Source organism: Hemitrygon akajei, chromosome 5 (assembly GCF_048418815.1).
Source record: "Hemitrygon akajei chromosome 5, sHemAka1.3, whole genome shotgun sequence".
Classification (NCBI taxonomy): domain Eukaryota; kingdom Metazoa; phylum Chordata; class Chondrichthyes; order Myliobatiformes; family Dasyatidae; genus Hemitrygon; species Hemitrygon akajei.
In genome coordinates this window covers 160,164,960-160,186,423 of record NC_133128.1, presented here as the reverse complement: position 1 = coordinate 160,186,423, position 21,464 = coordinate 160,164,960, and the positions used below count along the sequence as shown (strand labels likewise).

Below are 21,464 nucleotides of genomic sequence, written 5' to 3'. Positions count from 1 at the left end.
GTGGGGAGAATGCCAGGCATTCTTCTTGCATTGGTTCTATTATTCTCACTAATTTGTGTCGATCTGTTCTTCTCCATTAATTTTTATTTCCCCCACATGCATTTGCTGCTTCTGATGAAGTTTCTTATTGTGTCCTATAACAGTCCTTCCGGGTGAGGCAACACTTTACCTGTGAGTCTGTTGGGGTCATTTACTGTGTCCAGTGCTCCTGTATATCAGTGAGATATTCTTATATACAGTGTGGCCTCCTGTATATCAGTGAGACCTGATGTAGATTTGGAGACCGGCTCGCCAAGCACCTATGCTCTGTCCACCAGAAGTAGCAAGACCTTCCAGTGGCCACCCGTTTTAATTCTACTTCTCATTCCCATTCCGATATGTCAATCCATGGCCTCCTCTACTGCCGTGATGAAGCCACACTCAGGTTGGAGGAACAACATCTTGTATTCTGTTTGGTAGCCTCCAACCTGATGGCATGAAGTTCGATTTCTCAAACTTCTAGGAATGCACCCCACCTCAACTTCACCATTCCCCATCCCCTTTTCCCTCCCTCACCTTATGTCCTTGCCTGTCCATCGCCTCCCTCTGGTGTTCCTTCCACTTTTCTTTCTTCTATGGCCTCCTGTCCTCTCCTATCAGATTCACCTTTCTCGTATCATCTTCCAACAATCAACTTCCCAGCTCTTTAGTTCACCCCTCCCTCTCGTCCCGGTTTCACTTATCACCTTGATTTCTACTTCCCCTCCCTCCCCCATCCTTAAACTCTACTCATCTTTTTTTTCTCCGGTCCTGCTGAAGGGTCTCAGCCCGAAATATCAACTGTATCTTTTCCATAGATGCTGCCTGGCCTGCTGAGTTCCTCCAGCATTTTGTGTGGGTTGTTTACTGTATCCTATCATTCTTTTTCTCCCATGGAAACAAGTACAATATACACAAATAACACAAGCAGAATGACATTGTCTATTTTTAGCAGAGTGAAAATAGATACTTAAGAAAATCATACAATGAGGAAGAAAAAATGAGATTATGTTTTGCATATCTGTTAGAATTTTGCTAGAATAGGGAGACTAGTTCTTAGAATGAAGAGTGGATTATTCAGTCCTAAAGGGAGATCAATTCTTGGAATGAGTAGGGATTATTCAGTCCTAGAGGGAGATCAGTTCTTAGAATGAGGGGTGGATTATTTAGGACTGAGATGAGAAGAAGTGTCTTCAATCAAAGGATAGTGAATCTTCGGAATTCTCAATGTCAATATATATTTAAGATTGAGACTAAATGTTTTGGGAAGGAGTCAACAAATAAAGGAGTTGTGATCTTATCAGATACATGTTAAATTAGTGGTCACCAACCTTTTTAAGCCCAAGATCCCCTACCTCGGCCTTAGTGAAAGGCAAGATCGACTTACTAAATCGGTTAGTCACACGCATGCGCACAGAGCAGAAAAGACCGGAAGTAAAACCCCGCAACCCGGAAGTATAAATAATGTATGTACACCAGGGGTCACCACCCTTTTTTGCACCGCGGACTGGTTTAATATTGACAATATTCTTGTGGACCAGATGACGGGGGGGGGGGAGGGGGGGTGGTTTGTTAAACATGACTGGAATACGGCGATACTCAAAGCAGGTTCCTTATGTCCAGTCTATTCCGCAATTTAGTTTATGTGGCTCTCAGCACTTAGCTTCTGTCCTGCCTGCTCACGTTTTTTCCACTCTAAAAACTCAGCGGGTTTGTCTTTAAGTGGAGGGTTCTTGGACTCAGGGTACCGAAGCATTTTTGAGGGCTTCATTGCCTCATTAGACAGCCTCCGGGCCCGAACTCCAGCCTCCCGCCTGCCCGCCACCAGATGTCTTGGCCAGGTGTAGCTGGTCATGGGTGGGTTGAGAGGACAAGGTAAGGGCTGGAGGTCCCCATTCCGGGGCCGCGGCTGTCGCAGTCCAGAGAGAGCAACTGACCGAGCGAGGAGTGAGACAGGGCGCGCGCCCGCCCTCCATGTAGGTAGGTAGGTAGGATCTATTGGCCGACAAAAGTTTATCTCGAGGGATGTCTTTCAGTAGATCGCAGTGAGGTAGCTGCTCAGCTACTTACAAAACCCTGAGCCCGAATTAGGTCATCTGCGAATATTTTAGCACTGGGTTCCCCACGAACATTCAGTGTAGTAAACAGGTTTGGAGGCGGCGGCGATCTGTCCGCGCTCCAGGCCAGTACCAACGGCACTTCTCGCCAGTTACCCGAGGCCAACCAGTGATCCCTGGCGCAAGGGTATCACTGCGTTTAGGCGACTGATGACCATATAACTATATAACAATTACAGCATGAAAACAGGTCATCTCAGCCCTTCTAGTCCGTGCTGAATGCTTACTTTCAACTAGTCCCACCAACCTGCACTCAGCCCATAACCCTCCATTCCTTTCCTGTCCATATACCTATCCAATTTTACTTTAAATGGCAACACCGAACCTGCCTCTACCACTTCTATCAGAAGCTCGTTCCACACAGCTACCACTCTCTGAGTAAAGAAGTTCCCCCTCGTGTTACCCCTAAACTTTTGACCCTTAACTCTCAACTCATGTCCTCTTGTTTGAATCTCCCCTACTCTCAATGGAAAAAGCCTTTCAACGTCAACTCTATCTATCCCCCCCATAATTTTAAATACCTCTATCAAGTTCCCCCTCAACCTTCTACGCTCCAAAGAATAAAGACCTAACTTGTTCAACCTTTCTCTGTAACTTAGGTGCTGAAACCCAGGTAACATTCTAGTAAATCTGCTCTGTACTCTCTCTATTTTGTTGACATCTTTCCTATAATTTGGTGACCAGAACTGTACACAATACTCCAAATTTGGCCTTACCAATGCCTTGTACAATTTTAACATTACATCCCAACTCCTATACTCAATGCTCTGATTTATAAAGGCCAGCATACCAAAAGCTTTCTTCACCACCCTATCCTCATCAGATTCCACCTTCAGGGAGGGAACTGTGCACCATTATTCCTAGATCACTCTATTCTACTGCATCCTTCAATGCCCTACCATTTACCATGTATGTCCTATTTTGATTATTCCTACCAAAATGTAGCACCTCACACTTATCAGCATTAAACTCCATCTGCCATCTTTCAGCCCACTCTTCTAACAGGCCTAAATCTCTCTGCAACCTTTGAAAATCTACTTCATTATCCACAACACCACCTATCTTAGTATCATCTGCATACTTACTAATCCAATTTACCACCCCATCATCCAGATCATTAATGTATATGACAAACAACATTGGACCCAGTACAGATTCCTGAGGCACACCACTAGTCACCGGCCTCCAACCTGACAAACAGTTATCCACCACTACTCTCTGGCATCTCCCATCTAGCCACTGTTGAATCCATTTTACTACTTCAACATTAACAGCTAAAGATGGAACCTTGTCAAAGGCCTTACTGAAGTCCATATAGACAACAGCCACTGCTTTACCCTCGTTAACTTTCCTAGTAACCTCTTCAAAAAATTCATGCTGACTGTTCCTAATCAGACCCTGTCTATCCAGATAATTATATATACCATCTCTAAGAATACTTCCCATTAATTTACCCACCACTGACGTCAAACTGACAGGCCTATAATTGCTAGTTTTACTCTTAGAACCCTTTTTAAACAATGGAACAACATGAGCAATACGCCAATCCTCCGGCACCATCCCCGTTTCTAATGATATTTGAAATACTTCTGTCAGAGCCCCTGCTATTTCTACACTAACTTCCCTCAAGGTCCTAGGAAATATCCTGTAAGGATCTGGAGATTTATCCACTTTTATATTCCTTAAAAGTGCCAGCACTTCCTCCTCTTCAATCGTCATAGTTTCCATAACTTCCCTACTTGTTTCCCTTATCTTACACAATTCAATATCCTTCTCCTTAGTGAATACCAAAGAAAAGAAATTGTTCAAAATCTCCCCCATCTCTTTTGGTTCCACACATAGCTGTCCACTCTGATTCTCTGAGGGACCAATTTTATCCCTCACTATCCTTTTGCTATTAATATAGCTGTAGAAACCCTTTGGATTTACTTTCACCTTACTTGCCAAAGCAACCTCGTATCTTTTAGCTTTTCTAATTTCTTTCTTAAGATTCTTTTTACATTCTTTATATTCCTCGAGCACCTCATTTACTCCATGCTGCCTATATTTATTGTAGATCTTTTTTGAACCAAGTTTCCAATATCCCTTGAAAACCACAGCTCTCTCAAACTTTTAACCTTTCCTTTCAACCTAACAGGAACATAAAGATTCTATACCCTCAAAATTTCTCCTTTAAATGACCTCCATTTCTCTATTACATCCTTCCCATAAAACAAATTGTCCCGATCCACTCCTTCTAAATCCTTTCACATCTCCTCAAAGTTAGCCCTTCTCCAATCAAAAATCTCAACCCTGGGTCCAGTCCTATCCTTCTCGATAATTATATTGAAACTGATGGCATTATGATCACTGGACCCGAAGTGCTCCCCAACACATACCTCCATCACCTGACCTATCTCATTCCCTAACAGGAGATCCAACACCGCCCCTTCTCTATGTATTGCTGCAAAAAACTATCCTGCACACATTTTACAAACTCCAAACCATCCAGACCTTTTACAGTATGTGCTTCCCAGTCTATGTGTGGAAAATTAAAATCTCCCACAATCACAACCCTATGCTTACTACAAATATCTGCTATCTCCTTGCAAATTTGCTCCTCCAATTCTCGCTCCCCATTAGGTGGTCTATAATACACCCCTTTAAGTGTTACTACACTGTTCCCATTCTTCAATTCCACGCAAATACCCTCCCTAGACGAGCCCTCTAATCTATCCTGCCAGACCACCGCTGACAAGCAATGCAACATCTCCCCCTCCCCCCACTTCTATCACACCTGAAACAACGAAATCCAGGAATATTTAGTTACCAATCACACCCCTCCTGCAACCATGCTTCACTAATAGCTACAACATCATATTTCCAGGTATCAATCCATGCTCTAAGCTCATCCACCTTTCTTACAATGCTCCTAGCATTAAAATAAATGCACTTAAGAAATTCTCCACCTCTTCCTCTCTGTTTATCTCTAATGGTGCTCTGCTGGAGGGCCGAAGAAGCACTATAAGGATCAGATGAACAATGCTTTAAGGATGGGCAAGATCAGACCCAAGGACCTGGAAGATGTTGCTGCTGACTGTAACACTTGGCAACAGCTGTGTAGGGATGGGGTTCATATTCTGGAGATGGAAATAACAACCAGAAGACAGAAGAAGAGAGCCAGGAGAAATGCAGCCATGGTTGCCATCACTACCACATATACAAGTCCCACCTGCAATAGAGCTTGTGGGTCCAGGATAGGACTGTATAGTCATCAAAGATCTCACCGTTAAAGGAGTGGGCGTCGTCATCGGATTCCGATGGACATCGAAGAAGAAGAATACATTTGAAAATGCCATGTCATTGTGAGTTCAAGAAACTTTACTGTATTTAATCTAACCTCTATTGCCATATTTATTATTTTATTGGCGAGGTCAGCAATTACTACAAATATCCTCCTGACCTCAATCACGATGTTTATCAAAATGAGGGCATCAGATATTTGAAAGTTCAGGATATCTTGGTAGGACTACTAGTAAACTATCATTTTGTTTAGTCTAATGATAGAAGGTTAGTAGCAGGGTGGATAGGAAATTAGCTTAAAGATTTGCAGTAAGAAGTGGTAAATATTTTCTTTTTCTGGTTAGATGATTATAAGCAGTGTTGTTTCCCAGTGTTCACTGAAGGGGCATCTTTTGTGAAAAATGTGCATTGACAACATGAATATGCTAAGTAAAACTTTCCACATTTGTAAAGAAAACAACTGTTGTAAGACTAGGAAATAATGAAGAGGATAATTGAAGATTAGAAGAAGACAGTCTGGGTAGGATTAATATGCATAGATCCTTGAAAGTTGCAGAGTTTATTGAAAGAGTGGTGAGATTGTTCTAACAACAAAGGAACTGGCACACTTGATAGGTTAAGTAGTCTTCTGGTTCAGTAAAGATTGTAAACTAAATCCTCATCAATATGGCTTATTTTTTATTTCCTACAGAAGATAATGCTCAACCCTGTCTGAAAGTTCAATTTAATTTTTTGTATGGAGGTTAAACTGGAATCCAATGGATGAGCATTTTAAAGTTCAGGAACAAAGGAAATGAACAAACCTTGCAACGACTAATAAAAGGCTAAATTAGGATTGCTACATCAAAGATAGTAGAAATGACCAGTATAGAAATTGCCCCTTCTGCTCACTGCATCTATGCTGACCATCAAGCCACCCATCTGTTCCAATCCCATTTCTCTGCTGTCAACCTCCCCCACCAAGCAATGATTTTTCTATCTCCTACACAGTGGACACTTTACAGAGTTAATTAACTTGCCAACTAGTTTATCTTTGAAATATAGTCACAGGGGTGAATATCTGAACTCTATACAGACAGTACCCAAGGTTGGGGTCAAACTTGGGCCTCAGCAGATGTGAGGCTACATTAGTAATCGATGTGCCACAATCCATATTAGTGATAAGATGAGAAGACAATGAAAGGATCCTTTTCCACACACTTCTGGTGGGGTAGGGGAAAGAAGGAAAGAATTTAAATGGCCATAGATAATTAAAGCCATTAAAGCTAACTAAACTGGCCCTTGAATCTATGCCCATTGTGTGCAAATAAGGGGAATAGATCATAGAAGTCTAGCTTAAAATCTTGCAATGTTCCACTAAAACTGCATCCTCACAATTATTGTATCATTCAAATTTTCTCCCCATGGCCAACTTTTATGTTCATGACAGAGTTTGAAAAATGATCATTTGTGTCTCATTTCTCTATTTGCATGGGCTATGGAAGCCCAGAAAATCTCACAACCTTGATGTCCTTGCCTTTCTAGCAAATTACCTTTTCCTTCTAGATTTTACCCAATTGGTTCTTGAAATAACTTAAGCTTCTAACATCTAATATTTTAACACTGGAATGCTGAATAGTGCTGACAGTAATAGAACCTGCTCTGCACTCCTTTCAAATGAGGTATTAATTCTGATACATTCAGAGAATATTTTGTAAAACCATAAACATGGTCGCATTCTAATGCAGATCAATGTCCAGAATTAATGAACACATAAACCATTTTTGTTAAATGACACTAATTTACCTGGGTGAAGTGTTGTAAAAAGAATGTTTTTTTCCAACCCCTGAACACAAGAAATTCGGCAGATGCTGGAAATCCAGAGCAACGTACATAAAGTGCTGGAGGGAGATAGCAGTCATGCAACATCTATGGAAATGAATAAACAGTTGATGTTTTGGCCTAATACAGTCTTGGCCCAAAACATCAACTGTTTATTCATTTGGACCATAAGACATAGGAGCAGAATTAGGCCATTCAGCCCATTTCATTATGACTGATCCATTTTCCTCTCAACCATATTCTCTTGCATTCTTCCCATAACCTTTCAAACCCTGACTAATAAGAACCTTTCAAATTCTACCTTAAATAAACCCAATGACTCGGCATCCACAGCCATTGTGGCAACATGTTTTACAGATTTACCACCTTCTGGCATCTTTATATTGATGTTACCTGACATGCTGAGTTCTTCCAGCACTTTGTGTGTACTATCCAACCCAGCAGGCAAATTGCAATTAGCTTTCTTTAAGTTCTCTTCTCTATACTTGGGATGTAAGCATTGGTTATGATGTTTATTGCCAATGACTCAGCAGTTCAGAAGGTGGTAAACTGAAACACAGAGTTAGATTTAAAGTTAAACTTGCTAGGCCACTTCAGAAGGCAGTTGTAGTACAACTACGTCGCAGGTTAACTGCACTCATGTCTAACCAGATATGTAGAGTGGGTTTTTAATCTCTAAAGGAAATGATTGAATTGGCTGAGAATATAAAACAAACCAGAAATAATACAATCTTACTTGCTGACACAAATTTATCCAAGTCAAATGCAAATTTTTATCATCCATGCTGGAATTCAAAGTATAATGGACAGTGAGGAAGGCTATCGTAGCTTGCAGAGGGATTTACGTCAGCTGGAAAAATGGGCTGAAAAATGGCAATTGAAATTTAATGCAGGCAAGTGCAAGGTTTTGAACTTCAGAAGGACCAACCAGGGTAGGTCATACACAGTGAACAGTAGGGCACTGAGGAGTGTGGCAAAACAAAGGGATCTGGGTATACAGGCGCATAATTCATTGAAAGTGGCATCACATGGAGATCATAAAGCTTTTGGCACATTGGCTTTCATAAAACAATGCATTGAGTACAGGAAACAGGATATTATGATGAAGTTGTACAAGATATTGTGAGGCCTAATTTGGAGTACTGCATGCAGTTTTGGTCATCTACCTACAGGAAAGATAAACACAAGGTTGAAAGATTATAGAGAAAATTTACATGATGTTTCTGGGTCTGGTGGACCTGAGTAATAAGGAAAGATTGAATAGGTGAGGACTGTATTCTTTAGAATGTAGAAGACTAAGAGGTCATTGCTTAATGGTGAAAGGTGAGAAGCTTAAGGGCAACATGAGGGGAAACTTTTCATTCAGAGGGCCATAAGAGTGCATAATGAGCCGCCAGCACAGGTGGTCCATGTGAGCTTGATTTCAATGCTTAAGAGAAGTTTGGATAGGTATACAGATAGTAGGGATATGAAGTGCTAAGGTCCCAGTGTGGGATGATGGGAGTAGACAGTTTAAATGGTTTTGGCATGGACTAGATGGGCTAAAGGGCCTGTTTCTGTGCTGTGCTTCTCTTTGACTCTAACGATTCTTCCATGAAAGCTGAATTGCACAGCAAACAATCTGCTGGAAGAACTCATCAGGTTGAGAAATTGTTTCTCCAGATTCTAACCTCTAGTCTCCATCTTACTGCTCCACTGTGAAATATCTTCAAAATATGCAAAATCTGCAGAAGTTTCTTTCCTCTTTCCAAGAGTAGTCCTGTCAGACTCTCTTTCACACTGCAACCCCTCTGTAGTTTTTACTGCTCTTCAGTTCTTTGACCAAGTTCTTACTAAATGATTGATATTTGTTCCATGTTCCAGTGTCTGTAATCTCTTGTGTCTTGTGTAACTTAGTCTTAGCAAAAGTATGAGGCAAAATTAAAACTAACATGTCAACATTGTTTAGAAAAAGGCAGGAAGAATATTAATCACTTTCTTCTGTAGCAGTATGGAGCTTCTGTACAGTCAATTCACAAGGATGTGTCAAAGCTGTTCGCTGCACAGTCTAAACAAAATCATGTCTTTCTGACCTTGATCCTTGGTAAATCCTTTGTAATATACAGTGCCTATAAAAGGTATTCACCCTCTTTGGAAGTTTTCATGTTTTGTTGTTTTACAAAATTGAGTCACAGTGGATTTAATTTGGCATTTTTGATGCTCATCAACAGAAAAAGACTTCCATATCAAAGTGAAAAACGATCTCTACAAGATGATCTAAATTAATTACAAATACAAAACACAATAATTGATTGCATATGTATACACCCCCATTAAATATGACACAACAAATCATCACTGGTGCAGCCAATTGGCTTTAGAGTTCACATAATTAGTTAAATGGCAATCTGTTTCTGGAGACCTGTCTGCATTCAACATGTTTAAATTGATTGTTGAAAAAATACATCTATATCTGGAAGGTCCAAATGCTGGTGAGTCAGTATCCTGGCAAAAACTACACCATGAAGACAAAAGAACACTCCAAGCAACTCCATGAAAAGGTTTTACAAAAGCATAAGCCAGAAGATGGATACAAGAAAATTTCCAGGTCACTGAATATCCATTGGAGTACAGTTCAGTCAATCGTCAAGAAATAGAAAGAATATTGCACAGTTGTAAATCTGCCTGGAGTAGGCCGTCTTCAAAAACTGAGTGACCAGGCAAGAAGGGGACTAGTGAGAGAGGCCACCAAGAGACCTATGACAACTGTGGAGGAGTTACAAGCTTCAGTGGTTGATATGGGAGAGACTGCGCATACGACAACTGTTGCCTGGATGCTTCAACAGTCACAGTTTTTCGGGAGAGTGGCAAAGAGAAAGCCACTGTTGAAAAAAACTCACATGAGATCTCAGCTAGAGTTTGCCAGAAGGAATGTGGGAGACTCTGAAGTCTGCTGGAAGAAGGTTCTGTGATCTGATGAAGCCAAAATTGAACGTTTGGGCCATCAGACTAAACGCCATGTTTGGCATAGCCAAAGACCACACATCATCAAAAACGCACCATCCCCACTGTAAAGTATGGTAGTGGCTGCATCATGCTGTGGGGATGCTTCACTGCAGCAGGCCCTGGAAGACTTGTGAAGGTAGAGGGTAAAATGAATGCAGCAAAATACAGGGAAATCCTGGAGGAAAACCTGATGCAGTCTGAAAGAGAAATGCAACTTGGGAGAAGATGTTTTCCAGCAAGACAAATACTCCAACCATAAATCCAAAGCTACACAGGAATCACTTAAAAGCAACAAAGTTAATGTCTTGGAGTGACCAAGTCAGAGTCCAGACCTCAATTCAATTGAGAATTTGTGGCTGGTCTTGAAAAGGGCTGTTCACTCATGATCCCCATGCAATCTGCCAGAGCTTGTGTAGTTTTGTAAAGAAGAATGGGAAAAATTGAAGTGTAAAGTTGATAGAGACCTATCCACACAAACTCTAGGCTGTAATTGCTGCCACAGGTGCATCTTCTAAATACTGACTTGAAGGGGGTGAATGCTTATGCAATTAATTATTTTGTGTTTCTAATTAATTTAGATCCCTTCGTAGAGATCTGTTTTCACTTTGACACAAAAGAGTCTTTTTCTGTTGATCAGTGTCAAATAAGCCAAATTTAATCCACTGTGATTCAATGCTGTAAAACATTAAAACATGAAAACTTCTAAGGGGGTGGGGAGGTGAATACTTTTTATAGGCTCTGTACATGCAGATTGAAGTTGGATGGAAATGATCATACTTTTCTGAGCCAGTCCCGGCAACATTTTAGTGTCATAAAGGGCAAGTATTTCCCAGAGGTATGTGGTACAAGACCTACAGTGTTAAAAGGGCAAGCCATCATTGTGGGTGGATTGGCCCATGCTGGTCACACTACTTTGTGGTAAAGCGGGAGCAGTAATTGACAAAATCTCTCTGGGCTGTGCAGACTGGCTCCCAGAAGCAATGAGTTGCTAGGTAGGCCATCTTTGTGGAGGAACCAATCTTCCCCAGCAAACAAGGATTTTTGAAACTTTGTGATCTTGCTCTCAGTTTAAGCAGAAAGCACATTTGTGCTCCAGACATGTGACACAACTCAGAGTGAACTTTTCTTGACACGTCAGCTTACCGAAGGACAAGGAGTTTTACAAGAATCACCAGAGAGTGGCTGAAAATTTACTGTGAGAGAAAAAACCTTCTGAAGGAAAAAGTGGCAATTAATATCAATATGGACAGCAATGGCTTCTACAGATACATAAAAGGAAGAAGGTATCCAAAATAAGTGTGGGACCTCTAGCAAGTGAGACTGGAGAAGTAAGGAAATGGCAGGGAAGTTAACTCAATACTTTGTTATCAGTCTTCAAAATAGAGAACCCTGTAGATATCTCTAAAAATTCTCATGGGCTCTTTGTAAACAGTATGGAAATCTTTTAATATTGACTAACATCAGCAATAATGCTCTGTTAAAATAGTGAGACAGAGGCAGATAAGTCTCCAGAACCCAAATTACGCACTAAAGGATTTTAAAGGAAGTGAATGCAGAGAAAGATTTTTTCAAAATTCACTAAGTTTCAGCAAGGTATCAGAAGATTGGAAAGACATAAACCTAAGTCCATTGTTCAAGAAGGGTGGGGGAATATAGACCTGTTAGCATCTGTTGTTTGGAAGATGCTGGAGTCTATAATAAAGGAAGGAAATGTTATTAACTTAGAGAAGCTTAATATAATCAAACCAAGTAATTTTTGACAGATTTCATAGAGTTCTTCAAAGATGTTACCAGAAAATTCTGTAGGGATATTGTATTTGGTTTTCTAAAAGGCATTTGACAAGCTCCCGCAAACTGGGCTCTTCTTTTCTAATAGGAAGGATATAACTAGTAAGGCCCAAGGATCAGTTCTCTGCTCTTAATTATTTATGATTTCTGATAATGACTTGGAGGGTCAGAGTGTTAATTTGTCAATGTCATTATAAATATGTTGGAGGGCTTATTGTTATTATGATAATTGGACTTAGCAACAGGATTATAGATGGATTGGGTGAGTGGGTGAAAACTTGCCAAATGAAATTTAGTGTGGGGAAGTATGAGTCATGCACTGTATTTAAAGGCAAACCACCATCTAAGTGGAGAATGACTGTAGGTGAGATAAGTGCAGTTACACATTGCAGCCTTCTACACTCAAGAGTGAATTCTCAGACTTTAGGTAACATACTCTTCCTTTCTGAAGATACAAGAACAGTTTCCACCTGCAATCCTTTTCGGTCTTCTTCCCTATGTATCGCCTGGTTGCCAGAACCACACAGGCCACAAATTACAAAACCACTGTATTCCATCCTGTCTACCATTTGTCTGCACTCCGTCAGAGAGTTTACCACACACAAAATGCGAGGAAAAACTCAGCGGGTCAGGCAGCAGTTATGGAGAGAAATAAAGAGCTGATGTATCAGGCCGAGACCCTTCAGTGTGTCCCAAAACTTAAGCGTTTTATCCTTCTCATAGATGCTGCTGGGCAGCTGTGTTTCTCCAGCATTTTGGGCCTGCTGCTCTGGATTTCCAGCATCTGTAGAGTTTCATGTGTTTATCAGAGAGCTTAGCCCACTTCTGGTGCTATCCACACAAACTTGTTTTTCTCTCCATCTGGTCTGATTAAGAATCTTAGGGGGACGATGGCGCCTAATGGTGACTCCTTTGCTTGCATCTTTGGAAACAGCTCTATTTCCATCTTTAATATCTCTATTTTTCCCTTTCAGGGTTCTTTTGAAGACCCTGACCTGGAGTTACAAGCTAAATTTCATTCTTTGTGGGAATGGGACCTGCTCTCGGGGTCTCACAACCAGTCGCTATTCGATATATAAAAGATGCAACCAAGTAGACTAGCTTACCTTCAGGGTTCGGGGATTTTATGCATCTTGAGGCGGGCAGACTCGAGGATGGTGCCTCCACAGGAAACTAGTGTGTTGTGGGAGTACACGGAAGATTAAAAGCAGCAAGCTGGCTACTGGCTGTGTGCCCATTGGATGTGGAAGCATTGGAAAGGGTACAGAGGAGATTTACCAGGATGCTGCCTGATTTAGAGAGTATGGATTATGATCAGAGATTAAGGGAGCTAGGGCTTTACTCTTTGGAGAGAAGGAGGATGAGAGGAGACATGATAGAGGTGTACAAGATATTAGAACATAGAATAGCACAGCACATTACAGGCCCTTCGGCCCTCGATGTTGTGCCAACGCTCAAACCCTGCCTCCCATATAATCCCCCACCTTAAGTTCCTCCAAATACCTGTCTAGTAGTCTCTTAAACTTCACTATTGTGTCTGCCTCCACCACTGACTCAGGCAGTGCATTCCATGCACCAACCACTCTCTGAGAGAAAAACCTTCCTCTAATATCCCCCTTGAACTTCCCTCCCCTTACCTTAAAGCCATGTCCTCTTGTACTGAGCAGTGGTGCCCTGGGGAAGAGGCACTGGCTGTCCACTCTGTCTATTTCTCTTAATATCTTGTACACCTCTATCATGTCTCCTCTCATCCTCCTCCTCTCCAAAGAGTAAAGCCCTAGCTCCCTTAATCTCTGATCATAATCCATAATCTCTAAACCAGGCAGCATCCTGGTAAATTTCCTCTGTACCCTTTCCAATGCTTCCACATCCTTCTTATAGTGAGGTGACCAGAACTGGACTCAGTACTCCAGGTGTGGCCTAACTAGAGTTTTATAGAGCTGCATCATTACATTGCGTCTCTTAAACTCTATGCCTCGACTTATGAAAGCTAACACCCCATAAGCTTTCTTGACTACCCTATCTACCTGTGAGGCAACTTTCAGGGATCTGTGGACATGTACCCCCAGATCCCTCTGCTCCTCCACACTACCAAGTATCCTGCCATTTACTTTGTACTCTGCCTTGGAGTTTGTCCTTCCAAAGTGTACCACCTCACACTTCTCTGGGTTGAACTCCATCTGCCACTTCTCAGCCCACTTCTGCATCCTATCAATGTCTCTCTGCAATCTTCAACAATCCTCTACACTATCTACAACACCACCAACCTTTGTGTCATCTGCAAACCTGCCAATCCACCTTTCTACCTCCACATCCAGGTCATTAATAAAAATCTTGAAAAGTAGAGGTCCCAGAACAGATCCTTGTGGGACACCACTAGTCACAACCCTCCAATCTGAATGTACTCCCTCCACCACGACCCTCTGCTTTCTGTAGGCAAGCCAATTCTGAATCCACCTGGCCAAACTTCCCTGGATCCCATGCCTTCTGACTTTCTGAATAAGCCTACCGTGTGGAACCTTGTCAAATGCCTTACTAAAATCCATGTAGATCACATCCACTGCACTACCCTCATCTATATGCCTGGTCACCTCCTCAAAGAACTCTATCAGGCTTGTTAGACACAATCTGCCCTTCACAAAGCCATGCTGACTGTTCCTGATCAGACCATGATTCTCTAAATGCCCATAGATTCTGTCTCTAAGAATCTTTTCCAACAGCTTTCCCACCACAGATGTAAGGCTCTCTGGTCTATAATTACCCGGAGTATCCCTACTGCCTTTTTTGAATAAGGGGACAAGATTCGCCTCCCTCCAATCCTCCGGTACCATTCCTGTGGACAACAAGGACATAAAGATCCTAGTCAGAGGTTCAGCAATCTCTTCCCTTGCCTCGTGGAGCAGCCTGGGGAATATTCCGTCAGGCCTCGGGGACTTATCTGTCCTAATGTATTTTAACAACTCCAACACCTCCTTTCCCTTAATATCAACATGCTCCAGAACATCAACCTCACTCATTTTGTCCTCACCATCATCAAGTTCCCTCTCATTGGTGAATACCGAAGAGAAGTGAGGACTTCGCTCACTTCCACAGCCTCCAGGCACATCTTCCCACTTTTATCTCTAATCGGTCCTACTTTCACTCCTGTCATCCTTTTGTTCTTCACATAATAGAAGAATGCCTTGGGGTTTTCCTTTACCCTACTCACCAAGGCCTTCTCATGCCCCCTACTTGCTCTTCTCAGCCCCTTCTTAAGCTCCTTTCTTACTAGCCTATATTCCTCAATAGACCCATCTGATCCTTGCTTCCTAAACCTCATGTATGCTGCCTTCTTCCACCTGACTAGATTTTCCACTTCACTTGTCACCCATGGTTCCTTCACCCTACCATTCTTTATCTTCCTCACTGGGACAAATTTATACCTAACATCCTGCAAGAGATCCTTAAACATCGACCACATGTCCATAGTACATTTCCCTGCAAAAACATCATCCCAATTCACACCCAATTCTGTTAAGAGGAATAGATAGAGTGGATAGCCAGCACCTCTTCCCCAGGGCACCACTGCTCAGTACAAGAGGACATGGCTTTAAGGTAAAGGGAGGGAAGTTCAAGGGGGATATTGGAGGAAGCTTTTTTACTCAGAGAGTGGTTGGTGCGTGGAATGCACTGCCTGGGTGGAGGCAGATACACCAGTGAAGTTTAAAAGACTACTAGACAGGTATACGGAGGAATTTAAGTTGGGGTTGTTATATGGGAGGTAGGTTTGAGGTTTGGCACAACATTGTGGGCCGAAGGGCCTGTAATGTGCTGTACTATTCTATGCCCAGAGACACAAGTTCTTTGAGCACAGAGATCTTTAAAAGTGACACAACAGACTTTTAACATTGTGAAACAAAGAATTGTTTATGTCTCTCCTTTTGCTGTGAAACAGGGACACCTCTTTTTCCCTTATTAGGGGGAGAGAGAGAGTCTGTGGTATGTCAAATTTTGGGTAAACGAGTAGTCTTTGGCGTACTGCAAGTCTGTGTCATTATTGATCCTTTGCTGCATGCTTGAGTGCTCGATGGGGGAGCGCCAATGCTTTTTTTGCTAGTGGGGGAGGGGGATTGTTGTTTTGTTGCTGCTGATGTGTGGGTGGGATAACTGGGGGGGGGACTTTGTGGTTCTAACATTTAACTGTCATTCATTCTTTGGGGCACTCCTCTGTTTTTGTGGATGGCTGTTAAGACAAAGAATTTCAGGAAGTATATTGTATACATTTCTCTGACATTAACTGTACCTTTGAAACCTTGGAGTCTCCCTTCTAAAACATGAATGATTTCTCTTTCTGCAGTTCAGTTTTGACCTGCTTAGTTTTGCCTGAATTTTCCAATTTTCTTTCTCTTTTCTTACATGCACATCTAGTCTGCTGGACAAATCTCCCATCTTGTCGTTATTAACATCTTATTCCACAAACCAAGATGCTTTATGTTCTGGTAAATGTTTCAACTTAACCTATCACAGACACTCCTACCTACCAAAAACTAACTTGCATCTCCCTCCTTAAAATTCTGACCATGGGTCAAAGACACATTACCTCAATTGCTTCTCTTTCTGCAGATGCTGCTCACTTGCTGAGTTCTTCTTCCAGCAATTTTTTTTTTTTGCTTTTATAGTTAATTAGAGATGGATTCTCGTGCACAATTTGCAAGGAGTTAGCAGGTAGGACACTAGGTGTTTGGGAGGGCAGATGGCACATTTACCTTCAATGTAAAAGACTGGAGTTCAGAAATTGGTAAGTTTAGATATAACTGTGCAGGGTAGAGTCCAAATTTGAAATAATATATAGTTTTGATACCCTTATTTAAAAAGGATATACAGAACTGCTAATAGAGACAGGCTAAAGAATATTCACTAGACTAATTCCTGGATGAAGGAGTTGTCCAATCCACATCAGTTAAGGAAATTAGAGCTACATTCCTTGTAGTTTAGAAGAATGAGGAATGATCCTCTGGAAACCTAAGATTTTGAGGGCACCTGACTGGAAAGATGTCAATCTGTTTCCCAGGGCTGAAATGGCTAGCACAGTTTTAAGGTGCTTGGAAGTAGGTATAGAGGAGATGTCAAGGGTGAGTTTTTTACGCAGAGTGGTGAGTGTGTGGAATGGGCTGCCGCAACAGTGGTGGAGGCAGATTTTTCTTCTAGAACAGGCATATGGAGCTCAGAAAAATAGAGGGCTATTGGTAACTCTAGGTAATTTCTCAGGTGTGGACATGTTTGGCACAGTATTGTGCTGTAGGTTTTCTAAGTTTCTATATTTTCCACATGGGGAATGAGGGGACTTATTGCCATCTGTTAGTCTTGTGAGACCACGGATTTGCACCTTGGAAGGTTTCCAGGGCACAGGCCTGGGCAGGTTTGTATGGGAGACTGGCAGTTGCCCAAGCTGCAGGCCTTCCCCTCTCCATGCCACCGATGTTGTCCAAGGGAAGGGCACTAGGACCCATGCAGCTTGGCACCGGTGACGTCACACAGCAATGTGGTGTTAAGTGTCTTACTCAAGGACACCACACGCTACCTCAGCTGAGGCTTGAACCAGTGAGCTTCAGATTACTAAACCGATGCCTTTTCCACTAGGCCATGCGCCAACACATGAGGGGACGTAGAATCTGGAAATGTATATACTATTGTCATACATCTGGAGGCACAGTGGAATCCATATCACAAATTTGTGAGCAACCATTCGAAACTGAGGCGTGTAGGAACTTCTCACAGAGGTCAGTAATTTTCTGCCCTTTTTGTATTATGTAGGCTTGGTCAAGTGAAGTTCTTAGAGAGCAAGTAAATAAAGTTTTGAAAGATCAGGGAGTTGCAGGCTATGGGGAACTGTCTAGGTACTGCAGATCAGCCATGATATATTGATAGGCAAGGGACCACGAAGGATTGAGGTGCCTAGTCATCCTTTTTTTGTTGACAGTCCAAGAACGTATTTGAGATTATAGAGATCCTAACCAACTTTGTATGGTATCTTAATCCAAATTTTCAGTAGTATCAGTAGTCAATTAGCATCCATTTTATTACCTTCCAATTTTCTGCCAATGAAAGTATGCATCTTGACCTTAGTTTAAAGGATTATTATGGTAGGCAATCTGATTCATCTTCTCGCACTATCTATGCAGTGTATACCACTTAATGCAGAACAGAAATCCTAGTCACCAGTAAATTACAGTGTATGTGAAGGAATTACAGAGTTGTGATTACTGAATTTTCCTCTATCCTAAGCCTCTGCGGGATGTTTCAAGTGTAAAAATATCTGCCAGTTAAACATGCCAGACAAATAACCCATGTAAATCAGATTTCTTCAATTAAACCAAATTACAGTTTGATTTTTGTTCTGTTGAGTGTTTACTAATATCTACATTAGTAAACACAAGAAAAGCTTAAACAGTATAAAATTGCTTCAACATTTAATTTTCCTATTCATTTTTACTGTTACATAAGATAAGGTTCAGAAAAGCTCAGATAATTAAATAGGTCTTACAGCAAGTTAAAACAGAGGGTCCTTCCATAAGCATGACAGGCAGAGTGCTGTGTACACATCTCCAACTGGAGTGATTCTTTGCACCAAAAGGAAACAAATATAATAAATGAGCCACCTGGAAATTTAATTTCCCATCTAATCTCATTAATTTGGCACAAAAACCGTTTCAAATAACATGTTGCAAAAGCACTTGTGTTACATTCTATTTAGCCTTAAATGAGGTACTTAAAAGTATACCCAAAGGAAAGCAAAATTACTACGATGCAAATAGTATTGCAAAAGTGTAGAGAAATAAAAACAACAATGAAGAAATGCAGCCCTGAAAAATATCTGATTAGAAGAATGGCCAACTATGTGTTTTGTAACCTGAAATAGCCAGTTGATCATTCAACTGAACAAAGATGGCTTTTCTGGTAGCATTAATTATCATGCATATATAATTTTTGGTTCATTACACAAAACCAGTAGCATTTAAATAATTTTCTGGATGGATATAATTTCCTGGAAGAATCCAAATCTTGATGTAAGTACATATTCTATAATTTATTTCAATTTCTTATCACTGAAAGTTTCCACTGCATTTGAAACTTTGAACAAAGGTACATCAGGTTTTTTGTCATAGGACAGGTACTCCTGCTCAAAGTGAAACATTTGGGCGTGTTAGACATTTTGTTATTGCCACGATCAGTTAGTTACAAATTTACAGCCATGGGCTGGGGGTGGGGGGGGGGGGGGAATTCAATTAATTCAACCATAGGTGTTTCCGGTTTCCTTGTAAAATGGTCCTTTTTATTGGAGAATGAAAGAACATTTTAAAGAGATAAAGAAACATTGCAAAATGGATTTTCCTACATGCTTTAACTTTCAAGACATGCAGACCATTCTATTACTAATTAAACTGAAATTATTACTGAAAGATAAGGAACACCATTCATACTCAAGAAATGTTGACACAACAGTAATAATGTGGCATTAATGTGATGGGGCCTACAGCTACTTCATCAAAAGCTTAAAGGAAATAGGATCTTAATAACTAGCACCATCATTTCTTTACTCTGTCTCCTGGTTCCGTAAACACAGATGGAAGCCCTGGAAATTTTAGCACCTTGGAGAAAAATGAATCAGACAAGCATCGACACATCCTAGCTTCTGACAGAGATGAGGTAGCTTAAACTTGGGTTTTGCTTAACTACAAGTTGTAATTGTGGTAGGAAAACTTGATATTAAAGTAAACTATAAATGAATAGATAGGAAGATTGGTTTTGCTCTCTCTGTGGAGAACAGTGTTGACGGGAAGCATGGTTTGGGGAAGCCTGGGATATGAAGATGTGGGTTCTCTAAACCAGGCTTAATGTCTCATCCCCAACAAGTATTGTGTGGAACATTTCCCAATGTGAAAATCTCAGTCTATATGTTTAATACTTTTAAGTTTTAAGAGTGAAAATCTTAACTGTTCCCATTCCTGTTACAAAAGAGCCAATAATTATTATTGTACTTAAAAACTGTCCAGTAATTTCTACAGTTTTTAAATCACATTTTACTTTTATCAACGGGTTCATATGAACAATAAATAATTGTTGTGAAGGGTTGGAAAATTCTAATTATTTATATATACAGTGCTGATTTGATCAGCCATTAATTCAAGAGTCCAGGAATGTCTTCAAGATCTCTATGTCCTTTTTATTTTACAAGAAACAAACGGGGCCAATTTCAAAGCCAAATTCCTGATCAGAACCTCCAATATCCAAGGGTGCAATATCCACAATGGGAAGTCGTGCTGTGTTCTGTGTTCGATATTCAAAGACCGTCTTGCCCCAACTGCCAGTGTGTCTCTGCAAAAAAAAAGACACATGAAGATTGCACATGAACCATTGCCACATAACTCTGCATCAATGTTCACCTGAGTAACAGACAGTATTTACACACGTTCACCCTCAAATTACAGATGATCAGTTTTTTGTAGTGTTTGGACTCAATACTGTTTAGTTATGATTTCTCTGGCCACCAATGTTATTTATTATTATTATTATGAGCCTATACTTTACATAGTCATGTTCATTTAATATTTTGACAATAGACTGGAGGTTGCACTTTGCCTCTTAATTTAAGATTTGGGATTTCTACAGTTGTGTGGGTGATTGTGAGCCCAGACATTCCTCAAGCTACTTGCTAGCCATTTTCCCACTATGAATTTGGGAGAGTGCACCAGCAGGGTGCAAAGTTGTGACTATCCTCCCACCCCCCACAAGCACATGGTATGTATGCCTTCAAATATTGGGGCATTGATTATAAAAGATGGTATGCCATGTTGCAACTTCACAAAGCAGTGGTTGATCCACATTTAGTGTTTTGAGTGCAGTTCTGGCAAGGATATGGTTGCACAGGAGAGACTTCAGAGGAGATTCACCAGATGCCTGGATTGGAACGTGCCAATTACGAGGAGAGTTTGGATAGATTTGATCTGTTTTCCCTGGAGCAATGGAGGATGACTGGTGACCAGATAGAGGCATACAACATTATGAGAGATAGAGACAGAGTAGATAGCCAGAGTTGTTTTTTGACCAATGGTAATCAAAGACAAGAAGTCAATGCTTTAAAATGAGAAGTAATAGTTTTAAAAGTAATCAGAGGAGAAAGTTTCTATTTTCTATGTAGAATGGATGATATCTACCACATGGTGGAAGTGGTGGAATAAGATTCTGGGGATATTGAGACAGACTCTTAAATAAGCAGCGCATAGCAGGTCCTATCAGGATGAATGTACACGGACAAAAAGGTTGGCTTTGACCTGGTGGGCTGAGGTGCCGTTTCACTGTTGTACAACTCTGACACCATAACTCGGAATGGAGGAGCACACCTGATGAGTCAAGAAAGGCATTGCCACAACTTAAATGTAAAGCTTTAGATTGTTTAATTTGTTGTGGATTTTT

The 21,464-nt window shown here is 41.0% G+C and overlaps 1 protein-coding gene across 1 annotated transcript in view; it reads right to left on the bottom strand.

The window, feature by feature from the left end:
* Nucleotides 1-18,443: 18,443 nt before the first annotated feature.
* LOC140728382 (uncharacterized) overlaps nt 18,444-21,464 on the bottom strand; it is a 257,199-nt gene continuing 254,178 nt past the window's right edge. The window contains exon 54 of the mRNA XM_073047008.1: nt 18,444-20,366. Within this exon, the coding sequence (XP_072903109.1) occupies nt 20,220-20,366 (147 nt within the window). The 3' untranslated portion in view covers nt 18,444-20,219. The remainder of the gene's footprint in view (nt 20,367-21,464) is intronic.